At 44.9% G+C, this 27,082-nt stretch overlaps 1 protein-coding gene and 1 long non-coding RNA gene across 2 annotated transcripts in view; both read left to right on the plus strand.

The window, feature by feature from the left end:
• Positions 1-21,279, plus strand: part of FBXO22 (F-box protein 22) — a 64,061-nt gene extending 42,782 nt beyond the window's left edge. Inside the window, exons 6-7 of the mRNA XM_040413600.1 lie at positions 8,736-8,901; positions 20,429-21,279. Of these exons, the coding sequence (XP_040269534.1) occupies positions 8,736-8,901; positions 20,429-20,840 (578 nt within the window). The 3' untranslated portion in view covers positions 20,841-21,279. The remainder of the gene's footprint in view (positions 1-8,735; positions 8,902-20,428) is intronic.
• A 1,053-nt stretch (positions 21,280-22,332) lies between these two features.
• LOC120985586 lies at positions 22,333-23,356 on the plus strand. The gene is made up of 2 exons (XR_005775557.1): positions 22,333-23,121; positions 23,157-23,356. It is a non-coding gene; the product is annotated as an uncharacterized LOC120985586 (long non-coding RNA).
• The last annotated feature ends 3,726 nt before the right edge of the window (positions 23,357-27,082 follow it).

The following is a 27,082-nucleotide window of genomic DNA, read 5'->3' on the forward strand; positions in this document are numbered from 1 at the left end:
ATGCTATATATTGTGCTTTAATGGAGTCGTTGAATGCAGAGGCTAGTACCGTCACTTCCCACCGACTGTACATACACATTAAAGGCGTTGTCCCGTGTTCTGCAGTTTTCAAACCAGCACCTGGATCGGAATACTTTTGTAATTGCATGTAATTAAAAATTTGGTATAGCCACTGAGTTATTCAATAAAATGTATCTGTATAGCGCCACCTGCTGTTATTTTACTTATTTCTTTGTCCGGCTTACTGAGAAGGCTGCACATGCTCAGTTTCATCCTTCAGTTGCCTTCTAAGCTGTGATAGGGAGAGCATGGACACGCCCCCTGAGCTGCAGCAGAAAAGACACTCCCCTTGAGCTGTCAGCTTGATATAAATCTAGCAGAGCAATGAATGGGGCGATCTCTGGATCCATGTGAGATACAGGGCTGGTTCTAGTTTTGTTAGAAATTGTCATGTACTAGATAATTTCTGATTTTCATTTTTTACATTAATCATGGGATAACCCCTTTTAAGGTCCCCATACACATTAGAGAATTGTCTGCCAAACCTGCTGACAATCTAATGTGTATGTGGGGGTAAGACTCTGCCTTCCCAGATGTATTTTGAACCACGATGGCCCTACTTTTAGTGATTTTCCACATGTGCTGGTTAAACAGATATGATGTTTTATCCCCTTAAGGACCAAGTAAATTTGAATTTTTTTTTTTGTTTTTTCTCCCCAAGTGCCATAACATTTAAATTTTTTATTCACTTTTTTATTTTTTATTTTTTTTTACATTTTCAGACACAATCATGTGTAAAATTGGTAAAGAGGTAAGGGTCATTTACATTTAAAAAAAAAAAAATAATTTTAAAAACGTTTTTTACTGTACTTTTTTTTTTTAGTCCCCTCGGGACTTGTACAGTCGTGGCCAAAAGTTTTGAGAATTACATAAATATTGGAAATTGGAAAAGTTGCTGCTTAAGTTTTTATAATAGCAATTTGCATATACTCCAGAATGTTATGAAGAGTGATCAGATGAATTGCATAGTCCTTCTTTCCCATAAAAATTAAATTAATCCAAAAAAAACCTTTCCACTGCATTTCATTGCTGTCATTAAAGGTCCTGCTGAGATCATTTCAGTAATCGTCTTGTTAACTCAGATGAGAATGTTGACGAGCACAAGGCTGGAGATCATTATGTCAGGCTGATTGGGTTAAAATGGCAAACTTGACATGTTAAAAAGAGGGTGATGCTTGAAATCATTGTTCTTCCATTGGTAACAATGGTGACCTGCAAAGAAACGCGTGCAGCCATCATTGCGTTGCATAAAAATGACTTCACAGGCAAGGATATTAAGATTGCACCTCAATCAACAATTTATAGGATCATCAAGAACTTCAAGGAAAGAGGTTCAATTCTTGTTAGGAAGGCTTCAGGGCGTCCAAGAAAGTCCAGCAAGTGCCAGGATCGTCTCCTAAAGAGGATTCAGCTGCGGGATCGGAGTGCCACCAGTGCAGAGCTTGCTCAGGAATGGCAGCAGGCAGGTGTGAGCGCATCTGCACGCACAGTGAGGCAAAGACTATTGGAAAATGGCCTGGTGTCAAGAAGGGCAGCAAAGAAGCCACTTCTCTCCAAAAAAAACATCACGGACAGATTGATCTTCTGCAGAAAGTATGGTGAATGGACTGCTGAGGACTGGGGGCAAATTCATATTCTCCAATGAAGCCTCTTTCCGATTGTTTGGGGCATCTGGAAAAAGGCTTGTTCAGAGAAGAAAAGGTGAGCGCTACCATCAGTCCTGTGTCATGCCAACAGTAAAGCATCCTGAGACCATTCATGTGTGGGGTTGCTTCTCATCCAAGGGAGTGGGCTCACTCACAATTTTGCCCAAAAACACGGCCATGAATTAAGAATGGTACCAAAACACCCTCCAACAGCAACTTCTTCCAACAATCCAACAACAGTTTGGTGAAGAACAATGCATTTTCCAGCACGATGGAGCACCGTGCCATAAGGCAAAAGTGATAACGAAGTGGCTCGGGGACCAAAACGTTGACATTTTGGGTCCATGGCCTGGAAACTCCCCATATCTTAATCCCATTGAGAACTTGTGGCCAATCCTCCAGAGGCGGGTGGACAAACAAAAACCCACTAATTCTGACAAACTCCAAGAAGTGATTATAAAAGATTGGGTTGCTATCAGTCAGGAATTGGCCCAGAAGTTGATTTGAGAGCATGCCCAGTCGAATTGCAGAGGTCCTGAAAAAGAAGGGCCAACACTGCAAATACTGACTCTGTGCATAAATGTCATGTAATTGTCGATAAAAGCCTTTGAAACCTATGAAGTGCGTGTAATTATATTTCACTACATCACAGAAACAACTTAAATAAAGATCTAAAAGCAGTTTAGCAGCAAACTTTGTGAAAACTAATATTTGTGTCATTCTCAAAACTTTTGGCCACGACTGTACATGCAATCTTCTGATTACTTTTTACCATAGACTGCAAGAGAATACAATTGCAGTCTGTGGAATTCACAGGCTGCCTGTCAGGCCATGCTTAAAGGGTTTCAGTCACCTGAAAAATGGGTATTAAGCTGACTGACATTAGCGATGTTCTAATGTCAGCTGAAAATAACTATATTAGTGCCATCTCACTGCCTGCCGCCGTTATTGAGAAAAAACAAACTTTTATAATATGCTAATTGGCCTCTAGGTGCAGGGGGGGCTTTGCCCCTGCTCCTAGAGGCTCCGTTCTCCCACCTCTGGCCACGCCCTGCTACACTAGGTTGACAGGGGCAGACATCGTTGGTCTCTTACCTCCGGCCCTGTCTGCAGTGTAAATCTCGCACCGTTCAGTATTCAGCGCAGGCGCAGTGAAGAAGCTGGTAGCCGGCAAATGCCACTCACTCACTCACTGCGCCGAATACTGAACGGCACGAGATTTACACTGCAGACAGGGCCGGAGGTAGGAGACCAATGATGCCTGCCCCTGTCAATCTAGTGTAGCAGGGCGTGGCCAGAGGTGGGAGAACGGAGCCGCTAGGTGCTCCTAGAGGCTAATTAGCATATTATAAAAGTTTGTTTTTCTCAATAACGGCGGCACGCAGTGAGATGGCACTAGTTAGGAAGGCTGAAGCCTCAGCCTGCATTTGTGGGAGGAGCTTGAGCCTTTATCAGCCCAACTCACCGCTACCCGGCAGGCGATCCGGTCGTCGCTTCTGGGTAGGAGGAGTCGCGTCTCTGCTCCCCTCTGCCATCCCGTCCACTTCTTCACGTAGCAGCTTCCGCATCTCTGGAGGGTAAGTTGGGGCTCCCCCCTCTGAGCCTTGCTTGCGGGTTCCCCCGCTGGTCGCATCCACGGCGGCACCCCAGCTTCCGCAGGTTACGCACCGCCGAACCACCAATGCCTACCACATTTTTGTGCAGCCGCACTTCTCACGGTGGCTGGTGGGACTCGTTGCCTTCTTCGGGGGGCATGTTGCGCTGGGTTCCGGGTTGCCGCTTTCAGGCGTCTGCTGCACTTATCTTGTCAGCAGGTGGCGGCATTGGGCATGTCATTACGCTTTTTACCCTGCTGTCTTGCCTGCTGACAACCCATCATGGGTCAGGGGCAGCGGGTACGAGCTAGTATGCTCCTAGCAGGCCATGTAAGCCCGTGTAATTTTATTTTATTTTTTATTAAAAAAAATATGGGCCAGTTCCGGTAACCTTAGCATACCTGCACTCCTCAGGGCCCAGGATGACTTGGCCAGAGGACCGCATTGGGCGTACCCCTTTTTCCTGCCGGATGATGCGTGGTCTAGCCATGTGGCCTTACCGGTGATGGCTCCAGAGAGGAAAAAAACTCCCTGATACGCTCAGGTCGTCTCTCTTGTCTGGGTCGCCCAGGCGCCTTGTTTTCTATGTCTTTTCTCTCCTCCTGGTCACGCCCAGGCCTGTTGTCGTCTGCTGGTACGCCCAGGTCACTGTTGTCCTTGTGTCCTCAGCCACTTCTTGAGCCCTGGATTGTTCACCTAGGCACGGTCGCTTGTCTTGTCTTTGTCTCATTGTCGTACCCTGGTTCGCCCAGGGCACAGTTTCCGTTCCTGGTACGCCCAGGTCCTCCTTGTCTACTCACCTTCAATTGGTACTTGGGTCTCCTTGCACTTCCCCACCTTCCCGCTAGCTGGCAGTTGTGCTTTCTGGTCTAGCACAGCCCACGGGGCCACTTTCCCGCCTGGTCCGCAGGTTCTTCCACGCTCTTTGTCCGTTATGTAATGTCGTCCGGCCCTCCACAGGCCGCTGCTATGCGCAGCCTCTGTCTCGTCATCTTTCTCTTTCCGACCGCCTGGTACGCTCAGGTTGCCTTCTTCCGTCAATAGCCAATCTGATACGCTCAGATCGTTTATTTGGCTCCAGGGGTACGCCCAATCCTGGCCAGTATGCCTGGCTCAACAGGTCTGGGGTCATTCCTCATACAGCACTCTCATGTTTTCGCTTGTTTCTTTTCTTTTTTTCCCTTTTTTCTTTCAGTTTCTAGCCTATTTCCAGGTTCCAGTCAGACCTGTCCAGGTAAGTGCTCACTGACATCCTCGGCGATCCCAACGGGTCAATGTTTCTCGGTTAATCAGATTCTTCATCTACCCGGGCAGGTCGATTTTCTCCTGCTAGTCCGTGTTACAGTGTTCTGTATTCGGGTACGTTCATATCTCCGTTTTCTCGCACCTCCTCGGTTCTTTACTCCATCACCCCTCCTGGCTTCTCTTTTTTTCACAGGTCAAGCATGTCTCGAGCCTCTGATATAGATGACAGCCTTTCTGTCCCTGAAACGTTCGTTTCAGGCCAAGCCTGTCCTTCATCCCTAAGGAATTCGACCATTCCAAAATTACTCGCGCAACTTAACAAGAGGGACATTCCGCACCCAGCCTCCGCCAGAAAGGTAGAACTGTTTAAGCTGCTCATGACCAGCCCTAACCCATCCAGGGATCAGCCGCGCACGTCATACATCCAGCTCTCGTTGGTTCGGCTACAGTCCACCTTGAACACACTGGTCGACTCAGTGGCTGACGTCCAAGCTAGAATAACGGAACTGGAATCACGGGCCTCCGTGGCGCCCCCGGCACCCGCCCCACCAGCCACCCCCTCCACTTCCAGTTGTCTGACGCCAGGTACACCCAGCCCTATTCCCCAAGTGGCCCCCTCGCATTTTATCCCAGAAAATCTCAAACGAGACATCCTGGCAGGGAAAGACTTTAATCTTGCGTCAGTTCTCATTGCTGCCCAAGATGTACCCGAAAACAGGGTGATCAATTGTGGAGATGTGTCCGTGGTCCTTAGGGCCAAGCACTCCCGGCTCAACCGCAAGTTATCCATTCCCAAGTTTGTCCTGGCGTTCAGCCTTTTTAGGGACATTGTCTGCACCGCACAACCTGAGAGAAGGGAAGAACTGGACACCTATTTGTACCTGGTCACTGACCTGGGGCACAAGTATGGAGGTTCAGCCTTCTACGATTACCATCGATCTTTCTCGGCAAAAGCGGGAGCAGCTTTGGCTCAATTTCAGTATGTCACCAGTTGGGCTAGTATTGATACAGAACTATTCTGCCGTCACTTCGCGGGGCTCAGGGCACCCACCTGCGCGGTGTGTCAGTCCATTTGTCATACCTCCGAGTGGTGTCCAAACACCACCCACGCCGCGCAGGACCGGGCTCTCCCAGGGACCTCCGGGAACCAGCAGGCCACTCCTTCAACCGACAAGCTCGGTCACCCCATCGTCTACCTGGGTAGGAGCCAAGTTTGTAATAATTTCAACACAGGTGGTTGCTCCTATTGCAGTTGCAGAGCCCTCCACGTATGCTCCTTGTGCTTTAGGGCCCACCCTCGTTCCTCCTGTCCCAAGAGGGCGGCTAAACAATCCTGACTAGCCGACATTAACGTGGACCTCCTGGCAGCTCTCCTCCAGGGCCACCACAACGAGAACTTTGTGGCGTTCCTGTTGGCAGGCTTCTCGGAAGGATTCGACACCGGGCTCGTCGCACTACTGCAGGAATCTTCTGTCAGCCACCAGGGATCCAGTAGCAGCGGGGGAGTTAATCCAGTCTGAAGTAGATAAAGGTTTTCTTATAGGTCCCTTTCCATCCATACCCTTTCATTCGTGGCACATCAACCCTATCGGCCTGGTCTCTAAGAAAAACACTAATAAAAAAAGGTTAATCTACGACCTGTCCGCCCCTCATGCTTCTGCAATTCCTAGCCTTAATTCACTCATTCTTTCGGAGGAGTTCTCCATGAAATATTCCTCCATAGACGAGGCCATACGAGCCATTCTGTTGTATGGTAGAGGCGCTTGGTTGGCAAAAGCAGACACCGCGGATGCATTCAAGCTCCTCCCCATCCAACCTCAGTTGTGGCATTACTATGGCATTAAGTGGGCTGGCCGATATTACTTCGCCAACAGGCTCACTTTCGGCTCTAAAAGCAGCCCTTGGTTGTTCGACCAGTTCGCCAAGGCACTCCACTGGATCCTGGTCTATCACAGCGGACTGCAGACGGTCATCCATTACCTGGATGATTTTCTGATCATTGAGGGCACACAGAACAGATCAGGCAATCTCGCCACCCTACTAGAGATATTCTCCAGTCTAGAGGTTCCGGTCGCCCAGGCCAAGACTGAAGGTCCCGCCACTAGGGTTAGATTCCTGGGCATTGTTCTAGATTCCGTCAGAATGGAAGCCAGCCTCCCAGAAGAGGAGCCCAATCCCAATGCCCACGCTGCCTCCTCCGGGTGCCTCACCAGAATCGAGTTACAATCTCTTCTGGGCCGGCTCCATTTCGCCTCTAGGATCATGCCCCAGGGCAGGACGTTCGTATTAAGGCTACTCCAGCTCCTTCCCTCGGCGCCCGACCAGGACAGCATCATCCGATTGGACAGCCACGCCATGGCAGACCTGGCCATGTGGGAGTTGTTCCTCTCCCGATGGAACGGCATCTCCCTCTTCATTCCTCCATGGTCGCCCTCCTTCCCTACTATCTTATCGGATGCGGTCGCCATTGGCTGGTTGACCATTGGCCCACGTCCGTCCTGGCGGATGCCGAATCCATCAGCACCTCCTCCCTGTTGGAATTGTACCCCATTGTCGCAGCCGCACAGGCCTGGGGTCATCAGTGGGCCAACTCGCCGGTGATGTTCGTCACCGACAATCAGGCCCTAGTGGACATCATAACCAAAGGTAGGGCTAAGTCCCAAAAAATAATGTCACTTTTTTACGCCGGCTTGTCTGGCTTTCCCTTTCTCACAATTTCCACTTACACTGCAGGCACGTTCCGGGCCAGCAAAACATCGCGGCGGACGCATTGTCCCGATTTTTAATTTTCCCCTCTTTTTCCAGGTCATGCCCGAAGCTGATCCTCTCAGATGTCCCACCCCGGCATTCAGTTCCCTGACCATGGTCTGAGTGCTCTCGTCTCCTCAGCAAAGGGCCTGGCGCTGCAGTCCCTTGCCCCAAATACGGCCAGGAACTACCAATCTGGCCTAAGAACCTACCAGAATTTTTCCAGGCTCCACCCACAGGGCGATCTAGCTGATATCTCGTACATCATGGCTTTCATCGCTCATTGTCATCATCACCTAAATCTCTCACACAACACCATCAAGTTGTACCTTGCGGGCATCCAACACCACGCCATGCTCCATAACCCGGGAGGGGGCTCCATTTTTTCAGCACATGCAGTTAGGGCCACCTTGCGTGGGGTCCAGAAAAGCAGGATGTTTCAAAGGATTTCATCAGCCCTTGATGACGACCCTTTTGGGCCCTTTTTCAGCTTGGTCATCAAAGCGGCCATGTACCTGGGCTTCCTTAGGCCAGGTGAATTCACTTGCCGCTCAGCCGGGAGCGGCGGCCTGTTAAAGGAACAACTAGTGTGGTGCCAAGACCACTATACGCTCAGGTTATTGTCCACTAAGACAAGCCAGTCTGGTCCCCCAGTCGAGGTGAAATTCTTCGAAACTAGCAATAATTGGTGCCCGGTACAAGTCCTCAGGCAGCTCATGTACGCTATTCGTGAAGCCCCTCCTGACAGCCCACTGCTAGCTCATCTCAATGGCCCTCTCACCTCGCACAATTCATATTCCACATCCGTACACTAGCATCAGGTTTAGGCGTTAACCCTAGCACAATTTCTGGCCATTCCTTCCGTATCGGAGCAGCATCCGCAGCCTCCAAGCACAGGATCCCTGCACATGTTATCCGGAGTATGGGACGCTGGCGCTCGTGATGCTTTGCCAGGTACATACCAAACCCTCAGATAGAAATTTCGCAAGCTTTTCATTCTCTGGTATTGTGATTCAATAAAGTCCTTGCGTTAACTGCGTTAGCACATCGCTAATGTCAGCCAGCCTAATACCCATTTTTCAGGTGACAAGAAACCCTTTAAGGTACAGCTTTGTATACAGCTCGCTATGACACCGCCAGTAGCCTTCACAAGTTTTTTTTTTTTTTTTTTTTTTTTTTTTTTTTGTCTGGTCACTTTAACCATAGACTGCAATTACTTACCACAGTTCTCTACATGTGTCAGCTGCCTGTTACCTTAGAATGGCACACTGGTTGTACCAAGCAACGGTCCATCAGAGTAAGGCCGGCTTCACTTCACCGTTTAGCTTTCCATCCTTCTGATCCATCAGAATAACAGAAAAAAAAAAAGTCCATCAAAAATAACTGATCTCTGACAGAAGATGCAAACTGAACATAACTGATTTTGTAATTTTATTTGCAGACCTTAAAAATAACCCAGATCTGCGTGTGGTTCTGATCTTTGGATACAACACTTGGAAGCATGGAGCAACATGGTTCCTACAAGGCGTCCTTAATCCTCTCAATAAGAAAAGTATTATAATTGCTGGCGGGCTAGCGGAATGCCTGGCATCATTCTCCTCCCAACCGTAAGTGTAACTTTCATTTATCTTGGGCTACTTTCCCACTAGAGTTTAAATTTTCCAGTATTGAGATCCATCATGACGCTTCAGTTTTGTCCCCATTCATTGTCAATGGGGACAAAAAGTAACTGAACAGAACGGAATGCTCCAAAATGCGTTGCGTTCCGTTTGGTTGCGCTCTCATACCGGAGAGCAAACCGCAGCAAGCTGTGGTTTTCTTTCCGTCAGGGGATGCTGAGCAAGATGGATCCGTCATGACCCACAAGGCAAGTCAATGGGGACGGATCCATTTAACCCCTTAAGGACTCTGCTCTATTTCACCTTCTGGACTTAGCCATTTTTTGCAAATCTGACCAGTGTCACTTTTTTTTTTTTTTTTTTAACTCGTTTTATTGGAGTATAAAGGTGCAATATCAATGTACATGACATTTTTGGCATGTCAATAAATCCAATAAAAGAAAGTACAGAATCAACATACAGATTGACTTAAAAGGCTTCTGTCACCCCACTAAAGTGATTTTTTTTTTTTGGGCTAGTTATATAGCGATATATGAAAATATAATTGTGTTACTTACATTGATCCAGCAGTTTATTAAAAAAACGAAGTTTTTTATCATATGCAAATTCGGTCTCTACCAGCAAGTAGGGCGGCTACTTGCTGGTAGCTGCTGCAGAAATCCGCCCCCTCCTCTTGTTGATTGACAGGGCCAGCCGGGATCTCCTCCTCCGGCCAGCCCTGTCGGCATTTCAAAAATCGCGCGCCTGTGTTGATTCGCTCAGGCGCTCTGAGATGGATGAGGAGGCTCGTCTCCTCAGAACTCCCTCAGTGCGCCTGCGCCGATGACGTCTTCTATTTCGGTGACGTCATCGGCGCAGGCGCACTGAGGGAGTTCTGAGGAGACGAGCCTCCTCATCCATCTCAGAGCGCCTGAGCGAATCAACACAGGCGCGCAATTTTTGAAATGCCGACAGGGCTGGCCGGGGGAGGAGATCCCGGCTGGCCCTGTCAATCAACAAGAGGAGGGGGCGGATTTCTGCAGCAGCTACCAGCAAGTAGCCGCCCTACTTGCTGGTAGAGACCGAATTTGCATATGATAAAACTTCGTTTTTTTAATAAACTGCTGGATCAATGTAAGTAACACAATTATATTTTCATATATCGCTATATAACTAATTTAACTAGCCCAAAAAAAAAAAATCACTTTAGTGGGGTGACAGAAGCCCTTTAAAACAATCATAAAAAAAAAAAAAAAACATTTTAAAACATTTTGTGGTACATTATTCTTGATGTAATTATAATTTCCTCTGGACGCAGCAGGGTTTCTGACAGTTTACCAATACAATTCCTAAACAGTTTCACGCTTGACAAATCAGGGATTTTATCCCAGGTGACTATTGAATACATAAATATTCTACATTTCCCATCAAAGTCTGCATATAAATATGAAATCTCATCGAGAATTTAGCGTATTAGTGGACGCACACCACTCCCCCCACACTTTCTCAAATTTCTGAGGGCATCCCCTGGGAATGTAGACTACTTTTTTTCTAGAGGAATAATCTGATTTACTACCTGTTTCCAGTGGTTAACATTAGTCATCCTATCAGCCATCCATCTAAGGGCTATAGCCTTCCTAGCCAGGAATAAAGTTTCTTCCAAAAATATCCTATGATGGTGAGACCACTGTTCCTAATCTATAATTCCCAACAAGCACATCTTAGGACAAAGGGGAACATTTCCTGGCACTAAATCTGACAATAAGGACGTCACATCCCTCCAAAAACTTTGTATGAGTCTACATTCCCACATCATGTGCCAGAAGTTGGCACTGGCCTGATGACATCTAAGGCTACTTTCACACTTGCGTTGTTCTTTTCCGGCATAGAGTTCCGTCACAGGGGCTCTATACCGGAAAAGAACTGATCAGGTATGTCCCCATGCATTCTGAATGGAGAGTAATCCGTTCAGTTTGCATCAGTATGTCTTCAGTTCAGTCGTTTTGACTGATCAGGCAAAAGATAAAACCGTAGCATGCTACGGTTTTATCTCCGGCTAAAAAAACTGAAGACTTGCCTGAACGCCGGATCAGGCATTTTTTCCCATAGGAATGTATTAGTGCCGGATCCGGCATTCAGAATACCGGAATGCCGGATCCGTCGTTCCGGTATGCGCATGCGCAGACTGAAAAAAAGGTGAAAAAATAAATGCCGGATCCGTTTTTGCCGGATGACACCGGAAAGACGGATCCGGCATTTCAATGCATTTTTTCGACTGATCAGGCATTTTTAAGACTGATCAGGATCCTGATCAGTCTTACTAATGCCATCAGTTAGCATACATTTTGCCTGATCCGGCAGGCAGTTCCGGCGACGGAACTGCCTGCCGGATCTCTCTGCCGCAAGTGTGAAAGTAGCCTTAGGCAGTTGTCGTTCTCAGTCCTACCCATTTTAAACAGCCTACTAGGAGTAAGATAGCTTCTATGAAGTATATGTAGTTGTACCATCTTATTGACCGAGGGAGACACTCTTGTAGGAGCTGCTAACGCCTCGGTCCATTCTTTCTCAGAAAGGGATGGGATGCAAATCCTCCACTTATCTTCTACGGTCAGAGGGGACATGTTCATTTTCGTGGTTATGAGGTGTGTATAGATATGAGACCTCTAGGGCCTTGTGTGGAGAGCACTCCAATCAATGGATAGTTAGAAATCTTTCTAGAACCTCTACCAAACTGTGCAGAGAGGGCATGTCTAATCTGTAAATACCTGAAGAACATGTGTCTTGGAGTACCAGCTTTTTCCTGGATCTGAGAAAAGGATCTCAAGGATCCTCCCTCATATAGGTCACCCAGGGTCAGTATCCCATGCTCCTTCCACATCGCAGCGCCATCATGCCTACTTAAATGCTGAAACATAGGGTTTTCCCATAGGGGCACTACGTCCGGGATATCGGTATAAGATTTTAGCTTAGCTGCCTCCCAAACCTGATGGGCTAGCCTATGCAGTAGAAGGGCTTTTCCGTGGAACAGACTAATATCTTCCAATACTGGCCATAGGGAATGTAACTGGAGGAAATCCTGTAGATAGAACTCCGCATTGGGGAGAGGCTGTGAGGATATCCAAGAGGCAAGGTAACGTAGCTGCCCCGCTAGGAAGTACAAAAACAGGTCTGGAAGTGCCGCCCCTCCCTGCAATTTAGGCCTCTGCAAAGTACGGATCGCCAATTTCCTTCTAGCCGCGCCCCAAATGAAGGCGGACATCATAGAGTGAAGGCGATCAAAGAACCTTCTCGGGACGGTCGTGCTAGCATGTTCCAATACATATAAAGCTTTGGGGAGAAGGACCATCTTTATGAGGTTCAGGCGCCCCATCAGTGAAATGGGGAGAGATTGCCATGCTGCAAATTTCTTAGTGAATAAAGAGATTAAGGGATCTATGTTCAAAGTATATGCTAGGGGGGGGATCTCTAGTTATTATAATACCTAGGTATTTAAACCGATCTACCACTGGGAGATTGCAATATATTGTAGGCCATCCCTCAGGCTTAAGAGGCATCAGAGCCGATTTGGACCAGTTAATATGCAATCCAGAGAAACTGCCAATAATTTCAATCAACTCAATTGCTCTAGGTAATGACTGTTCCGCCCTATCCATAAAAAGGATCAGATCGTCAGCGTACAGCCCGACTCTGTCCTCTCTACCCCCTAAGGAGATACCACTGTAGACCCCATCCTGTCTCAGTCTAAGTGCTAAATGCTCTATTGCGACTGCAAACAGGAGGGGTGACAGAGGACATCCTTGCCTTGTCCCTCTACCTAGTTCAAAGTGACCTGAGTGTGAGGCATTCACCAGTACATTCGCTTTAGGCTGCTTATATAACATTTGTACCCACTGGGCAAATACCGGGTCAAAACCAAAACATTTTAGTGCCTCCAGTAAATACGGCCATTCCACCGTATCCAAAGAAGCCAAAACCCATGGCTTATCTAAGGCTTTACCAATTTGCGTGATAACTTGCGCCCTCCTGATGTTATTGGATGTGGATCTCCCAGGTATGAATCCAGATTGATCCTGGTGTACAATAGATGCAACGACCCTATTCAATCTATTGGCAATTAGTTATCTAGGTTTAGCAAGGATATAGGTCTGTACGAACCACATTCCAAAGGGTCTTTATCTGGTTTCAAAATGACCACTATGGTGGCATCATAAAATGAGCCTGGGAGTTTCTGTTGAGTCTTAGCCGCCTGCAGCATGTTTTTCATTCTGGGGGCCAAAATGTCACCATATCTATTGTACACCTCAATCGGGATGCCATCCGGGCCGGGTGCCTTACCAGTTGTCAGACCTCGCATGGCGTCTTGTATTTCTTCTAGAGTAAAATCCCTCTCTAGCATTTCCCTATCCTCAGCACTCAATTGGGGATGTGTCACCTCCTGTAAGTATACTGCAAGCTCCTGGGGTGAGTAATGTATCACTGAACTATACAATTCTTGATAGAATTCCTGGAATCTAGCGATAATGTCCGGCGACTTTTCTTTTATCTCTCCATCCGACCCTTTGATGCGAAGGACTGGCGGGGCTGAGGAATTATTTCGGGCAATATGGGCCAGTAGCTTACCTGCCTGACCCCCCTGCTCAAAAGACTGTTGTTTAAGAAAAAAAAGTTTTCGATCACTCTTCTCCTGCAGGTGTTGCATGTATTGTCTCCCCTTAAGGAGCCAGTCTAGCCTGTTAATCTCAGAAGGGTTTCTAGTAAAAGCAGTCTCGGCTACCTTGCAAGTCTCTTGAAGCTCTACTTCCCTACGGTGGGACTCTCTTTTTAATAAATGCTATGGATGATTTAATGCACCCCCTTAAGTAAGCTTTTAACGTTTCCCAGATCAGTAGCTCGTCTGTTGTGTCTCCCTGCTCCTCAAAAAACATATGGAGTTGATCCGGGATTCGATCATTAGATCCTATTAGGGGTAGCCAAAAGGGATGTATACGCATCTTGTTCCCTCTCTCCCGGCCATCCGACAGTAAGAACTTTGCTAACAGCGGAGCATGGTCAGAGGGCCCCTGCGGGCAGTACTCAATACTCTCCAGTTCAGTAAGGGTCAGTGCGTTACCCATGATGTAATCTATCCTGGATAAGGCACCTCTAGAAGGGGTGAAGCAAGAGTACTGCACCGCTAGGGGATGTCTTTCCCGCCATAAGTCGAGCCATCCCATCTCAGTGGCCACTTTCAGAAGTGCTGAAGTTGAGCTAATTGTCACCTCATCTCTTGCTGGGCTCCGAAATCGGTCTAATTCCGAGTTCATTAGCATATTAAAGTCCCCCATACATATGAATCTGACATTCGGATATTGTACTACAAAGCTCACCACGGCCTGTAGGACAGATGTGCTGGCCGGCGGAGGATTATATACGTTAATGAGGACATATGGAGTACAGTTGACATATGCATACACAAATATGTACCGTCCATCCGGATCCACAACAAACCTCTGCAGTTCCCATCTCAGGCTGCTATGTATTAAAACCGCTACCCCTCTTGAGTACGAGTTCCCATATGCATTGGCGCTCCACTGTACCCACGGCTTCTTTATCCTGTTACCCGTTTCTAATGTCAAGTGGGTCTCTTGCAACCCCAGGATATGTGGAGCAAGCAGACGCACATGCGAAAACACCGCTATCCTCTTCCTAGGTCCGCCCAAACCTCTCACATTCCATGACATGAGTGTTAGTCCCGCCATGCTATCCTAAATTCCATGAATTGCATAAATAGTGTCCCCTTGAATAGGTTCTCGGATCTCTCTTCTCTGCCACCCACCCTACATAACTGCGTCATACTTTCCCAGGAAATGTGTAAGAACCACCATAACAAACATATAAAAATAATAATAAAAAAAAACCTCTTAATGTCAAAAACATTAGGTAATGAGCAGGTTCAAAGCCCGCTTCGTTCATGACCATATATACGGGCACCTGCACGGTGTACATAGATGTTAACCCAGTACAGGTATTCGCCGGGTGAGTCCCGTGGTCATGTACCACTAAACAGCCAAATATCAACTAATACAAGTGCAGGAATTAAACATTGCAGATAACTAAACACTCCGCATATCCCTAATAAGGAACCATGATATTCATACGATACCAAGGGCATAATTCTGTGAGCGGAGTCCAGCTTTAAGCAAATCAGCGTCCTTCACAGGTCGACGTGGATTAGGTAAGTGTAGTATAGATCCCGAAACTGCACAGGTCAGTGTCTCGGTCTGCTGGTTGCCCATATATCGGCTTCCCTTGGATCTGTGAAGAATAAGGATTTCCCGCCATCTACAATCTGGAGCCGTGCAGGATACGACATGGAGTATTGGACATTCAGCTCACGTAGCTTCCTCTTTACAGCCACGAAGGTAGATCTCTTTTTCTGCAACTCCGCCGAAAAATCAGGGAATAGTGAAATCCTGGAGTTATTATAAGATAAATTCTGCGCGGTTCTTGCCAAATTAAGCAGCAGATCCCTGTCCTTCCAGTTTAGGAGTCTGGCTAGCAGGGGTCTGGAGGGAGCCCCCGGTGGGGGAGGTCTTGCCGGGACTCTGTGAGCCCTTTCTACTGCGTATGTCGCTGAGAACGCGGCACCTGAGAATGTGGTCTTGAACCAATTTTCTATGAAGGACGCTGGATCCATTCCTTCAGCCTTTTCCGGAAGGCCCAAGATTCAGATGTTATTGCGTCTCGATCTGTTCTCCAAATCACATTTTTGCTGCCACAACTGAACTTTCTGCTCCAGATCCGAGAGTTTAGTCTGCATAGGTCTGGTGATATCTTCCAGCTCCGACACCCTGTGCTCTGTCTCTCTCGCCCTTTCCCTCAGCTGCTGCACATCATGCCTGAGGAGCCCAACATCTACTTTCACCTCCTCAATTTTGCTTGTGAGGGAGGTTTGGCACATAGAAATTGCAGTCATCAGCTGCTCATGGGCTGCTTTAGGTGAGAGTTCTGGTTCTTCCTCGCTTTGAGGATCTTGCTGCAGGGTCGGGTTGCCGCGAGTCACATGAGCGCGCAAATTAGATGGAGACGCGGCACCATGTTGGTTCTCGGCTCTTGCAAACTCCTTGAGCCGCTCCGCTGCCGCTTGTGCCTTGCTTGGGCTCATTTTGTTCCTCCGAGTGGTCCCCCTCAGTTTCTGGACCTGACACTCTATGTTTGCGGCTAATTAGTAGTCGGGATTAAGGAGGATTTCGTTCGGGACTCGGAGCGGCGCTCAGAAGCGTGCGCTCATACCGGAAGTTGGTCACGCCCCCGACCAGTGTCACTTTAAGTGCTGATAACTTTAAAACGTTTTGACTTATCCAGGCCATTCTGAGATTGTTTTTTCGTCACATATTGTACTTCATGACACTGGTTAAATGAAGTCAAAAAAATTCATTTTTATTTATAGAAAAATACCAAATTTACCAAAAAATTAAAAAGAAATTGCTAATTTCCAAGTTTCAATTTCTCTACTTCTATAATACATAGAGAACCGACAAAAGGACACTGAGAGCTAATAAGCTATAAAAATATTGTTCTATTAATTACATGATTTAAAAGAATACGAAAAGATGACCGACAAATGCACAAAGTGCAGCACAATCCTGGGAGAGTTGGTAGAGTACAAAAAATGTATATAAAAACAGAAGTGACCCAAATATAAATACATCCAAATAAAGAGAAGCTGTCCTGTAAGATATATATTAAAAGGACACCCACTATTGGTAGGGGTACAGATGATATCATCAAATATAAAGTGTGATATTTTTATAGAGCCGGTCGATACCGACGCGGCGATACCTAATATGTATACTTTTTATTTTATTTATGTAAGTTTTACACAATAACAGCATTTAAAAAAAATAAAAATCATCATGTTTTAGTGTCTCCATATTCTGAGCCAGTTTTTTCAGTTTTTGGGCGATTATCTTAGGTAGGGGCTCATTTTTTGTGGGATGAGGTTACGGTTAGATTGGTACTATTTTGGTGGGCAAACGCCTTTTTGATCGCTTGCTGTTGTACTTTTTGTGATGTAAGGTGACAAAAAAATGGTTTATTTAGCACAGTTTTTATTTTTTATTTTTTACGGGTTTAGGTCATGTTATATGTTTATAGAGCCGGTCGATATGGACGCGGCGATACCTAATAAGTATACTTTTTTTTTTTTTTTACCAATTTTTTTTTAACTTTATTTGGGGAAAATGACGTTTTTGTTTATTTTTACTTGAAACTTTTAATTTTTTTTTGGGGGGGGGGCTTAATTTTTAAACTTTTTTTTTTTTTTTTTTTTTCACTTTATTTTTTGTCCCACTTTGGGACTTGAACTTTGGGGGGTATATTCCTTTACAATGCATTCCAATGCTTCTGTATTGGAATGCATTGGCTGTATGAGTAATACTGTGTGTATTACTCATACAGCTTCCGGGGCCTGTGAGATCCAGGGGGCTGGATCTCACAGGCTCTTCACCGGAAGGCAGCGCGCTGCCTTCCATGCCATCGGGTCCCCCCCCCCCCACCCGATGGCACCGCTGCACAGCCGCCGCAACCGCAGGTAAAGCTGCAAACTGCAGGTCTGAATTGACCTGCGGTTTGCGGCGATCGCCGATACGGGGAGGTCACATGACACCCCCCGGCGTTGACAGGATGCCTGCTGAATGATTTCAGCGGGCATCCTGTTCCGATTAACCCCCACCGCGCCGCAATCGCGGTTTAAACCCATGAAGTACCGGTACGTCATGGGTCCTTAAGGACTCGGGCAACATGCCGTACCGGTACGTCATGTGTCCCTAAGGGGTTAACTCTGACACGACCTGACACAATAGAAAACGGAGTTCATGACTGATCCGTCTTGGGTATGTTAAAGATAATACAAGCGGATCCGTTCATAACGGATGCAGACGGTTGTATTATCAGTAATGGAAGTGTTTTTGCTGAGCCCTGCCGGATCCAGCAAAACGCTAGTGTGAAAGTAGCCTTAGAGCTTCACCTTCACCTCAGTTTACACTGAGTAAATCTATAATATATAAGGCTTTGGGTAACTTGCAGTGTATTTCTTATTTTGTACTGATCCTGAGTTACACCTTTAGGGCTCTTGCACACGGACGTATTTTCTTTCCTTGTTCGGTCAGTTGTTTTTTTTTGTGGACCATATGCAGAACCATTCATTTCAATGGGTCCGCAAAAAAAAAAATAAAATAAAGGAAGTTACTTAGTGTGCATTCAGTTTCCGTATGTCCGCATTTCCGTTCCGCAAAAAAATAGAACATGTCCTATTGTTGTCCGCATTACAGACAAGGATAGTACTGTTCTATTATGGGCCAGCTTTTCCGTTCCGCAAAATACGGAATGCACACGGACATCATCCGTATTTTTTGCGGATCCGATTTTTGCGGACTACAAAATGGATACGGTCGTGTGCATTATTATTAACACCTTCCTGGCATACGCCGGGAGTGAGTCTTAGAGGCCCGGCCCCTGCTGTATCCGCCGCCATTGATGCCAGTGGATTAACGTCTCAGATGCCGCAGTCAATGCTGACCACCGCATCTAAGGGGTTTTTCGAAAGAGGGAGCTCCCTTTGTTTGTCCATCGGCCCCTCGTTATGTGAGCCGATGGAGAGAAAAGTTCAAGTCTGATAGTGGGACTAAAGTCAAGAAAAGTGAAAAATCTAAAAATAAAAGCAGCCTTTCCCCTCATCATGTACAATAAAAATAATGACCATAACGACCTGTTCTATCAAAATGATCTTACCGATCAGATGAATGTCGTAGAAAATAAAAACGTGTCAAAACAGCAATTTTTTGGTCACCTTGCCTCACAAAATGTGTAATAGCAAACTATCAGAAAGTACTATGGTACCAATAAAAAGTCAACTCATCATGCAAAAAACACAAGACCATCAGCAGAAAAATAAAAAAGAATATGGCTCTCAGAGAATGGCGACACAAAAACAGGATTTTTCTTTCAAAAATTATTTTATTGTGTAAAATAAAAACTAAAAAAATACATATTGGGTAACGCTGCCTGCATAACGAACTGCTTTATAAAAACATCTTATGATTGACCCTGTCAGGTGGACGCCGTAAAAAAATAATAAATAAAAATTATGCCAGTACAGTTATGTTTTGGTCACCTCACCTTACAAAAAGCATAATATCGAGCAACCAATGAAGATGCCACCTCACTTTTTTATTTTTATTTTTAAAATATGGCTTTTAGAAAATGGCGACACAAAAACATGATTTATTTTTTCAAAAATTCTTTGTGGTAAAATATAATTAAAAACGATATAAAATTGGTATCTCTATAATAGTACTGACCAGCAGAATAAAGGTAACATCATTTTTCCCACACTGTGTAGGGGTGAAACCAAAAAAGCAATGGAGGAGTTGCTGCCTTTTCTTTATCCTGCTTCCCAAAGGCGAAATATAACATCATCAAAAAGTCGTATGTACTGCAAAATAGAACTAATAACTATGGCAACTCATCCTGCAAAAAAAATGAGCCCTAGATAATAAGTCATAGAGAATGACAGGAGGCTGCTGCATAGTGTTTCCTATGGAGCCCCTGTCTGTAGCAGAGCCCCATAGAAAACTACTACTATTTCTCATAGACTAGTCTAAGACAATAGCAATTTAATGATTGCTCGTTATAGTCCCCTATGGGAACTATAAAAAAAAGTGTAAAAAAAATTATAAAGTTTTTATAAATAATTAAAAAAATATATAAAAATTTAAAATCTTCCCCTTTCCCCAAAATGTGAATAAAAAAGTCTGATGGAATATTTCTGACATATGTGCAGGATATGCCATAAATGTGTGATATGTACTGATTGCACTCTGGGACCTGAGAACAGGGCCCAGTCTCAGGGACAGTGACAGGGAACATTTTTACTTTTATTTAGGGAAAACGTTTATCTGTGGTAGAAAACTGGGGCTGAAATGTCCCCTAGCAGCGCTCTCTCTTCTATAAGCATGGGAGAGACGGGCTGCGCGGGAGCTGCGGACCTCTGCCTGCCCTGCTCCATCACAGCCTGGTGGGCACAGGAGCCTTATGTGTTTATAAAGTAAATATACATTCTCCCTTTTTATAAAATATGAACTCTACACTATCTATATGTATATTTACTTTATAAACACATAAGGCTCCTGTGCCCAGCAGGTAGTGATGGAGCAGGGCAGGCAGAGGTCCGCAGCGCCCGCACAGCCCGTCTCTCCCATGCTGATCGAAGAGAGAGCGCTGCTAAGGGACATTTCAGCCCCAGTTTTCTACCACAAATAAACGTTTTCCCTAAATAAAGTATATTACAAAAATGTTCCCCGTCTCTGTAAGATGAACAACCTGGACTTCAGACTGATACATTGAGGCAAACTAGCAGTGACGTGTGGAGTTGATGTATTCAGATCACATAAGTCCTCTTTTACACTGTTTTTCTTTGCAGTCAGTTCCATTTCTCAGTAATTTCTTGCGAAAAGACTCATTATGTGGCATTTGATCTGCTGTTTTTACCTTGCAGAAAGACACGGCGCAGAGATTGCATTGGTGTTGTTGGACTGGCACTGAGTGGACCACAGATCCAGGGAGCCACCATTCTTCTAGACGAGGATGTTTGTGATGAAAAGACTACAGACTCTGCCATGCAGCGCCTAAAAGCAGCAAACATCCCAGAGGAGAATAGCGTGGGGCTCATGTTTGCCTGCGTTGGCCGAGGAGAGCAGCACTACAAGAAGAAGAATGTTGAGGCTGACTCTTTTCGGAAACACTTCCCCAATGTGCCTTTGTTTGGCTTTTTTGGCAATGGGGAGATTGGTTGTGATCGGGTAGTTAGTGGGAGTTTTACACTGCGAGAGTGTAACGCTGAAAAGGACAATCTTATACATGAATATAGCACAGTCATGACCATTATTCATTTCGGACACTCCAAGTAATGCTTCCTGCATTGAGTGCTCATATATATTATAACTGTACCAAACGTGTCGGCGTTCAGTACCATTCCTGCCGGAAACCTTAGACTAGTGGTTTCCTGTCTTATTATGTGATATTGCCTCAAAATGGGGAAAAAAAACTGCGTTACAAAATGTCAACACCCTTCTTTTAGCTGGCTTTAATAAACATATTGCGTCTTCTAATTTCATATAATTATGCTACCACCACTCAGGGTGTGTATGTCCTGAAAGTGTACAGGTTCAGGACTTAGTGTACGTAGGCTCGCACAATCACCTCACACTGTGCGACATCACGTCACGGTGCACCGCTGGTGCCAGGATAAAGTGATGGCAGCGCCCGAAGGAGGAGAGGACGTCTGCACTTAGTGGACGGAAGGGTTTGGTGGTGGTCATAAGGGGCGGCATCAGTCTGATTTGGGGGCAGATTTGAGGTTTAAAGGGTTTCTACCACCAGAAATACTGTTATGTAGCTGACTGACATTAGTGATGCGCTAATGTCAGCACTACATAACAGTGTGTTTCTAACATTAGTCCCTGCAGCCGTTTTTGTAAAAAAAAGCACTTTTTATATATGCTAATGAGCCTCTAGGTGCTATGTGGGCGTAAAATCAGCACCTAGTGGCTCTGTCCACTCACCCATTATCCCGCCCAGGTCCCCTGTTCTGCCCGCCACGGTCCACCGCATCATTGACGAAATCCCGCGCCTGCGCCGTTCACTTCTGTCTTCGGCGCAGTGAGTGAATGATGCGCTTCTGGTGCCGGATTCCTCACTGCGCCTGCGCCGACTACGTCACAGTGAGGAAGCTGGCATCAGGAGAGTGGCCTTCACTCACTGCGCCGAAGACAGAAGTGAACGGCGCAGGCGCGGGATTTTGTCAATGATGCGGTGGACCGTGGCATCAATCAAGAGGAGCGGGGCGGCCAGAACAGGGGACCTATGCTGGATAATGGGTGAGTGGACGGAGCCTCTAGGTGCTGATTTTACGCCCACATTGCACCTAGAGGCTCATTAGCATATAAAAAAAGTGCTTTTTTTACAAAAACGGCTGCAGGGACTAATGTTAGAAACACACTGTTATGTACTGCTGACATTAGCGCATCACTAATGTCAGTCAGATACATAACAGTATTTCTGGTGGTAGAAACCCTTTAATCTGTAGTCTGTATAAATTTGGGGGCTGATCTTGGTTCTGTATGATTTTGGGGTCTGATCTGAAGATTTGTGTAAATTTGGGGGCTGATCTGGTGTCTGTAATGAATTTGAAGGCTAATTTAGGGTTTAATCAGGGGTCTGTATGACTTTGGGGGCTGATCTGGGTTCTGTATGACTTTGGGGGCTGATCTGGAGGTTTGTGTAAATTTGGGGGCTGATCTGGGGTCTGTAATGAATTTGAAGACTAATTTAGGGTTTAATCAGGGGTCTGTATGACTTTGGGGGCTGATCTGGAGGTTTGTGTAAATTTGGGGTCTGTAATGAATTTGAAAGCTAATTTAGGGTTTAATCAGGGGTCTGTATGAATTTGGCGGCTGATTTGGTGTTTAATCTGGGCTGTGTATGAATTTGAGGGCTGATCTAAGCTCTGTATGAATTTGGAAAACTGATTTGAATTCAACAAAATAAAATCATTATACCCCTCGCATCCCACTATGCCGACCACTAGGGGAGCTCTTTGCGTGAAGCTCACGGACAATCTGTGTGACACGCGTGTGTATTGTATTATATTTGGAATGCGAGCCGCCCGTCAACTGGAATTCGATGTGTGGCCCATATATCTGGCTGCGTTGCAGACCACTGCTGTATATTATATACCACTTGTATAGAAAAGCTGTATAATATAGCAAACACATTTTCTTTAACGCAGCAGTTAATGAAGACATTAATTTGTAGATTTGATAATAATGCGCACACGAGGGTTGAGTGATTCTGCAGGTAAAAGCCTGCTGCTGGTGGTATCTGGTGCGTGTGCTGAAATAATTGGGAAGGAGCACATTCTGTTTCTGTAACTGTGGAACATTCGGTGACAGGATCGCACATGTCTCAGGAGATGTTACAAACTGCTGTGTTGCAGCATGTCTTTTCTGGCTCCAATCTACTTTTTGCTATCATTCTAATGCATTGTCGTTCCAAGGTACATCCACTGGCACATGGGTGATAGTCTGTGTTTATGTAGCACACGTTGGAAAATTACAGCATGAGGATGGTTACCTTCTAAGAGCTATGCTTTCATCCTTTCTTAGTCCATACAGGTACAGGACAAACACCGTCTTTACGTATTTAAACAAGCCCTTCTTAGAAAGGTCACGCGTTAATATGTGCTTTAGGAATTTTTGTTTGTGTTTAATTGTACTTTTGGGATACAGACAGGTGATTAGGTCAGATATCAGTGGAAGCCTGACGTGGCAAAATCTGTGTACTGTACTGGACATGTAAGTGACTGCATTCCAGATTGGAAGTAGCACGATAGTCTGACTATTGAACTCCTGGGATAAAAAAAAAAGGAGCAAAGGCTACTACACAAAAAATGACATGATATTGATGGTATAGTGCTAGGATATGCCATCAATGTCCAGTTGGTCAAGAGTGACCGCACTAGGAAAGCACAGTGTCCCACACTGTTTGGCCAGCAGTAGCCAGCCATTCAGCTATTGTGATGTGTATCCTTGCGGCCATTAGTATATATTGTAAAAGCTTATAACTCTGCGTTTAGTAAATGCTTCAAATACTCCCTTCTGGATGTTAGCCCCAAATTGCCAACCTATAGGGCAGGTCCGCCCATATGTAGAGAGTGTTACTAGTCTTTTGGCCTCCTCTAAAACATAGAGGGAAGACTGTTGGGTAGATAAACCGTAACCTAGAAGGTACCATATAGACTCTATAAAGTACTTTCACTGATGTCTCCATCAGCGTTATCTGCCAACTTCCTTTGCTAGTCACCGTACAACATGTCCGCAACCGTCATGCCAGCGTTCCAAGGTAAGGGATTTCCCCTAAATAAAGTTCCCAGCCATACATAAAGGCAATTTGTCAGGTAGAGAGTAGAATTCACCATGGAGTAGATGAAGAAATGAGATCCCTTTTTCAAGGATCTATACCTACAGAGCCGCTCAAAAGATGTTTACGTATGATTTAATAAGTGCCTTCATGGGATTGTATGTGCCTAGATTGATAATGGAGGATATACAGTTGTGTTGAAAATAATAGCAGTGTTTAAAAAAGTGAATAAAGCTCAAAATCCTTCTAATAGCTTTTATTTCCATACACACAAATGCATTGGGAACACTACACATTCTATTCCAAATCAAAACATGAAGAAAAATATCAAATTTGTGTTGTTTCTCTAAAAAAAAATTGCAGAAAAGTGAATATTAGACTGTTCAAAAAGAATAGCAGTGTTTGTATTCTTCTTTACAAACTCAAACATTCAGTATATAAACTGAAAAATGTTTGAAGATTTTGCTTTCCTTTGAATAACTTGAAGACCTTTCACAAGAATAAAGTATCTAAACTGACTATATAGACGTGTAGAGCGGCACCCAGGGATCTCCCTGCACTTACTGTTATCCCCGGGCGCCGCTGCGTTCTCCGGTTATAGCCTCCGGTATGTTCATAGTTAGGCTCCACCCAGGGGAACCTGCCGGCGTCTCTTTCTCCTATGCTGTAGCGCTGCGATTGGCCAGCGCTACAGCATAGGAGAAAGAGACGCCGGCAGGTTCCCCTGGGTGGAGCCTAACTATGAACATACCGGAGGCTATAACCGGAGAACGCAGCGGCGCCCGGGGATAACAGTAAGTGCAGGGAGATCCCTGGGTGCCGCTCTACACGTCTATATAGTCAGTTTAGATACTTTATTCTGGTGAAAGGTCCTCTTTAACTAATATTTAGTTGTACAACCACTGTTTCTGAGAACTACTGGACATCTGTGTTGCATGGAGTCAACCAACTTCTGGCACCTGTGAACAGGTATTCCAGCCCAGGATGATTGGACTACATTCCACAGTTCTTCTCTATTTCTTGGTTTTGCCTCAGAAACTGCATTTTTTAATGTCACCCCACAAGTTTTTCTATTGGATTAAGATCAGGAGATTGGGCTGACCACTCCATAACGTCAATCTTGTTGGTCTAGAACCAAGATGTTGCACATTTACTGGTGTGTTTGGGGTCGTTGTCTTGTTGGAACACCCATTTCAAGGGCATTTCTTCAAGTATTCTGATGTATTCAAACTGATCCATGATCCCTGGTATGCGATAAATAGACCCAACACTTTAGTATGAGAAACATCCCCATATCATGATGCTTGTGCCACCATGCTTCACTGTCTTCACAGTGTACTGTGGCTTGAATTCAGTGTTTGGGGGTCATCTGACAATCTGTCTCCGGCCACTAGACCCAAAAAGAACAATCTTACTTTCATCAGTCCAGCATTTGCGATCATTTTAGCTGAGCAGCCTATCATTTTCTGCACTTCTTTATATGTTTTCCCCTCTCCAATTAACTTTTTAATCAAGGTACGCTGTTCTTCTGAACAATGTCTGGAACGACCCATTTCCCTCAGAATTTCAGAGAGAAATGCACTGTAGCCAGCATGTACAACATTTGCTGCCTTCCTTCCTTAAATAAGGGCAATAATTGCCACCTGGTTTTCAAAGAATGAATTACCTCACTCATTAAACTCCACACTGCTATGATTTTGAACATGCCCCTTTCAATTAGTGATTCAATTACACAGAATCGGCAGCATGCATGTCATGACTATTGGGTCTGTTGGATTTCTATTACTCTACTACACCTGCTAGTAAATAGGTTAGTAATGTCTGACTGCTATTATTTTGAACACAACTGTCGGTAGTTGCATTTACAACCATAAAGCTACATACTGTGCATTGTGCTGAACTTTAGTCATGTTACCAATGGATAGCCTCCCTTTTATATTCAGGAACTAATGAATATATCTACTCTGGATTTATACAAGTTTATCTTTTAATCAAAATCTATACTTCATTTACTCCAGTAGCTGAAAGTATAACTAGGACATTTTTTTTAAACCCTTTTAATACACATGAAAAGATGATACCTTGGGATATATATGGTTTAACAGTAATATGCCTTTAAATTTGAGATCAAGTATATTTTACATTTCCAGCTGCCAAATATCTGCCATAGCCAATGAACAAGATCTCCAGGACATAAGGATATTTAGTAGCTGCTCCATGTGGAGGGGTACAAGGGAACTTCAGCTATTAGATACTGAATCTTTATCTACACGTCAAATCTGGAACAAATCCAAATCTGATTGTTCACTCTGGCATCATCATAGGTTCCCTTGTTGCCAGAGGGATGTTGGCACTGAGGCTGCTCATTGTCTCATTTCTTGTACGGTCCTATCCATTGATGTAAGCCAAAGGTCACTCCTGCTTCCACCTATAGCAGATCCAAAAATGATTTGTGCTATTGGCAAAAACTAAACTGTGTGCCATATTTGGATAGTTTGGGAATAATTACTTATGCTGAATGTATATCTGGTAATGGACAATCTGGCATAGTGCTTATGATTTATGTAGTGTGTGAAGGACTTCCTCAGGGTGCTCCTTACGCACTGTTAGGCCTGGTGCACGAGGGGTGCTGCATGAGACCTAGATACAAAGAGAGGGTACCAGGGCCACACTCCACCTCTGCACATCAAGAGTTGGAATGTTTCTGTAACTACTGTTGTGAATGTTACAAAAATCAGACCAGTAGAGCATTATCCTATACTAATAGTAGGAAAACTGGCCACAGACATTAGTTTATAGCTGAGCAATGACAAACACCTCCTGATTAATGGATGACATAAATATCATCATGGTGATGATTATCAAATATTGAAGAGCAAAATTCTGAATTAATAGTTTGATGTGATAAGTTTACAAATAAGACAATGCAATGGCAACACTGACAATGTATTGCTGCTGATAACATTAATGTAAGGCTATAGACACTTTTGAGTTTTTTTTTTTTTTTTTGTATTTTACTTTTTGGGCTTAAAAAAAAAAATCTTTTTTTCCAGTTGATCAGTTGATCTTCTTCTTTTTTTTTTTTTTTTTTAACTGTTTTTCCTCTACAACTTTCATTACATCTACACATCGACTATTGCACACTGAATCCATCAGTGAGCTGATCTTGCTGTTGGATCTGTAGCTCTTTTTTCTGAACTCCTGACAGCTCATAAGAATATGGATTAAATGA

The sequence above is a fragment of the Bufo bufo genome, chromosome 1 (assembly GCF_905171765.1).
Source record: "Bufo bufo chromosome 1, aBufBuf1.1, whole genome shotgun sequence".
Taxonomy (NCBI): Eukaryota; Metazoa; Chordata; class Amphibia; order Anura; family Bufonidae; genus Bufo; species Bufo bufo.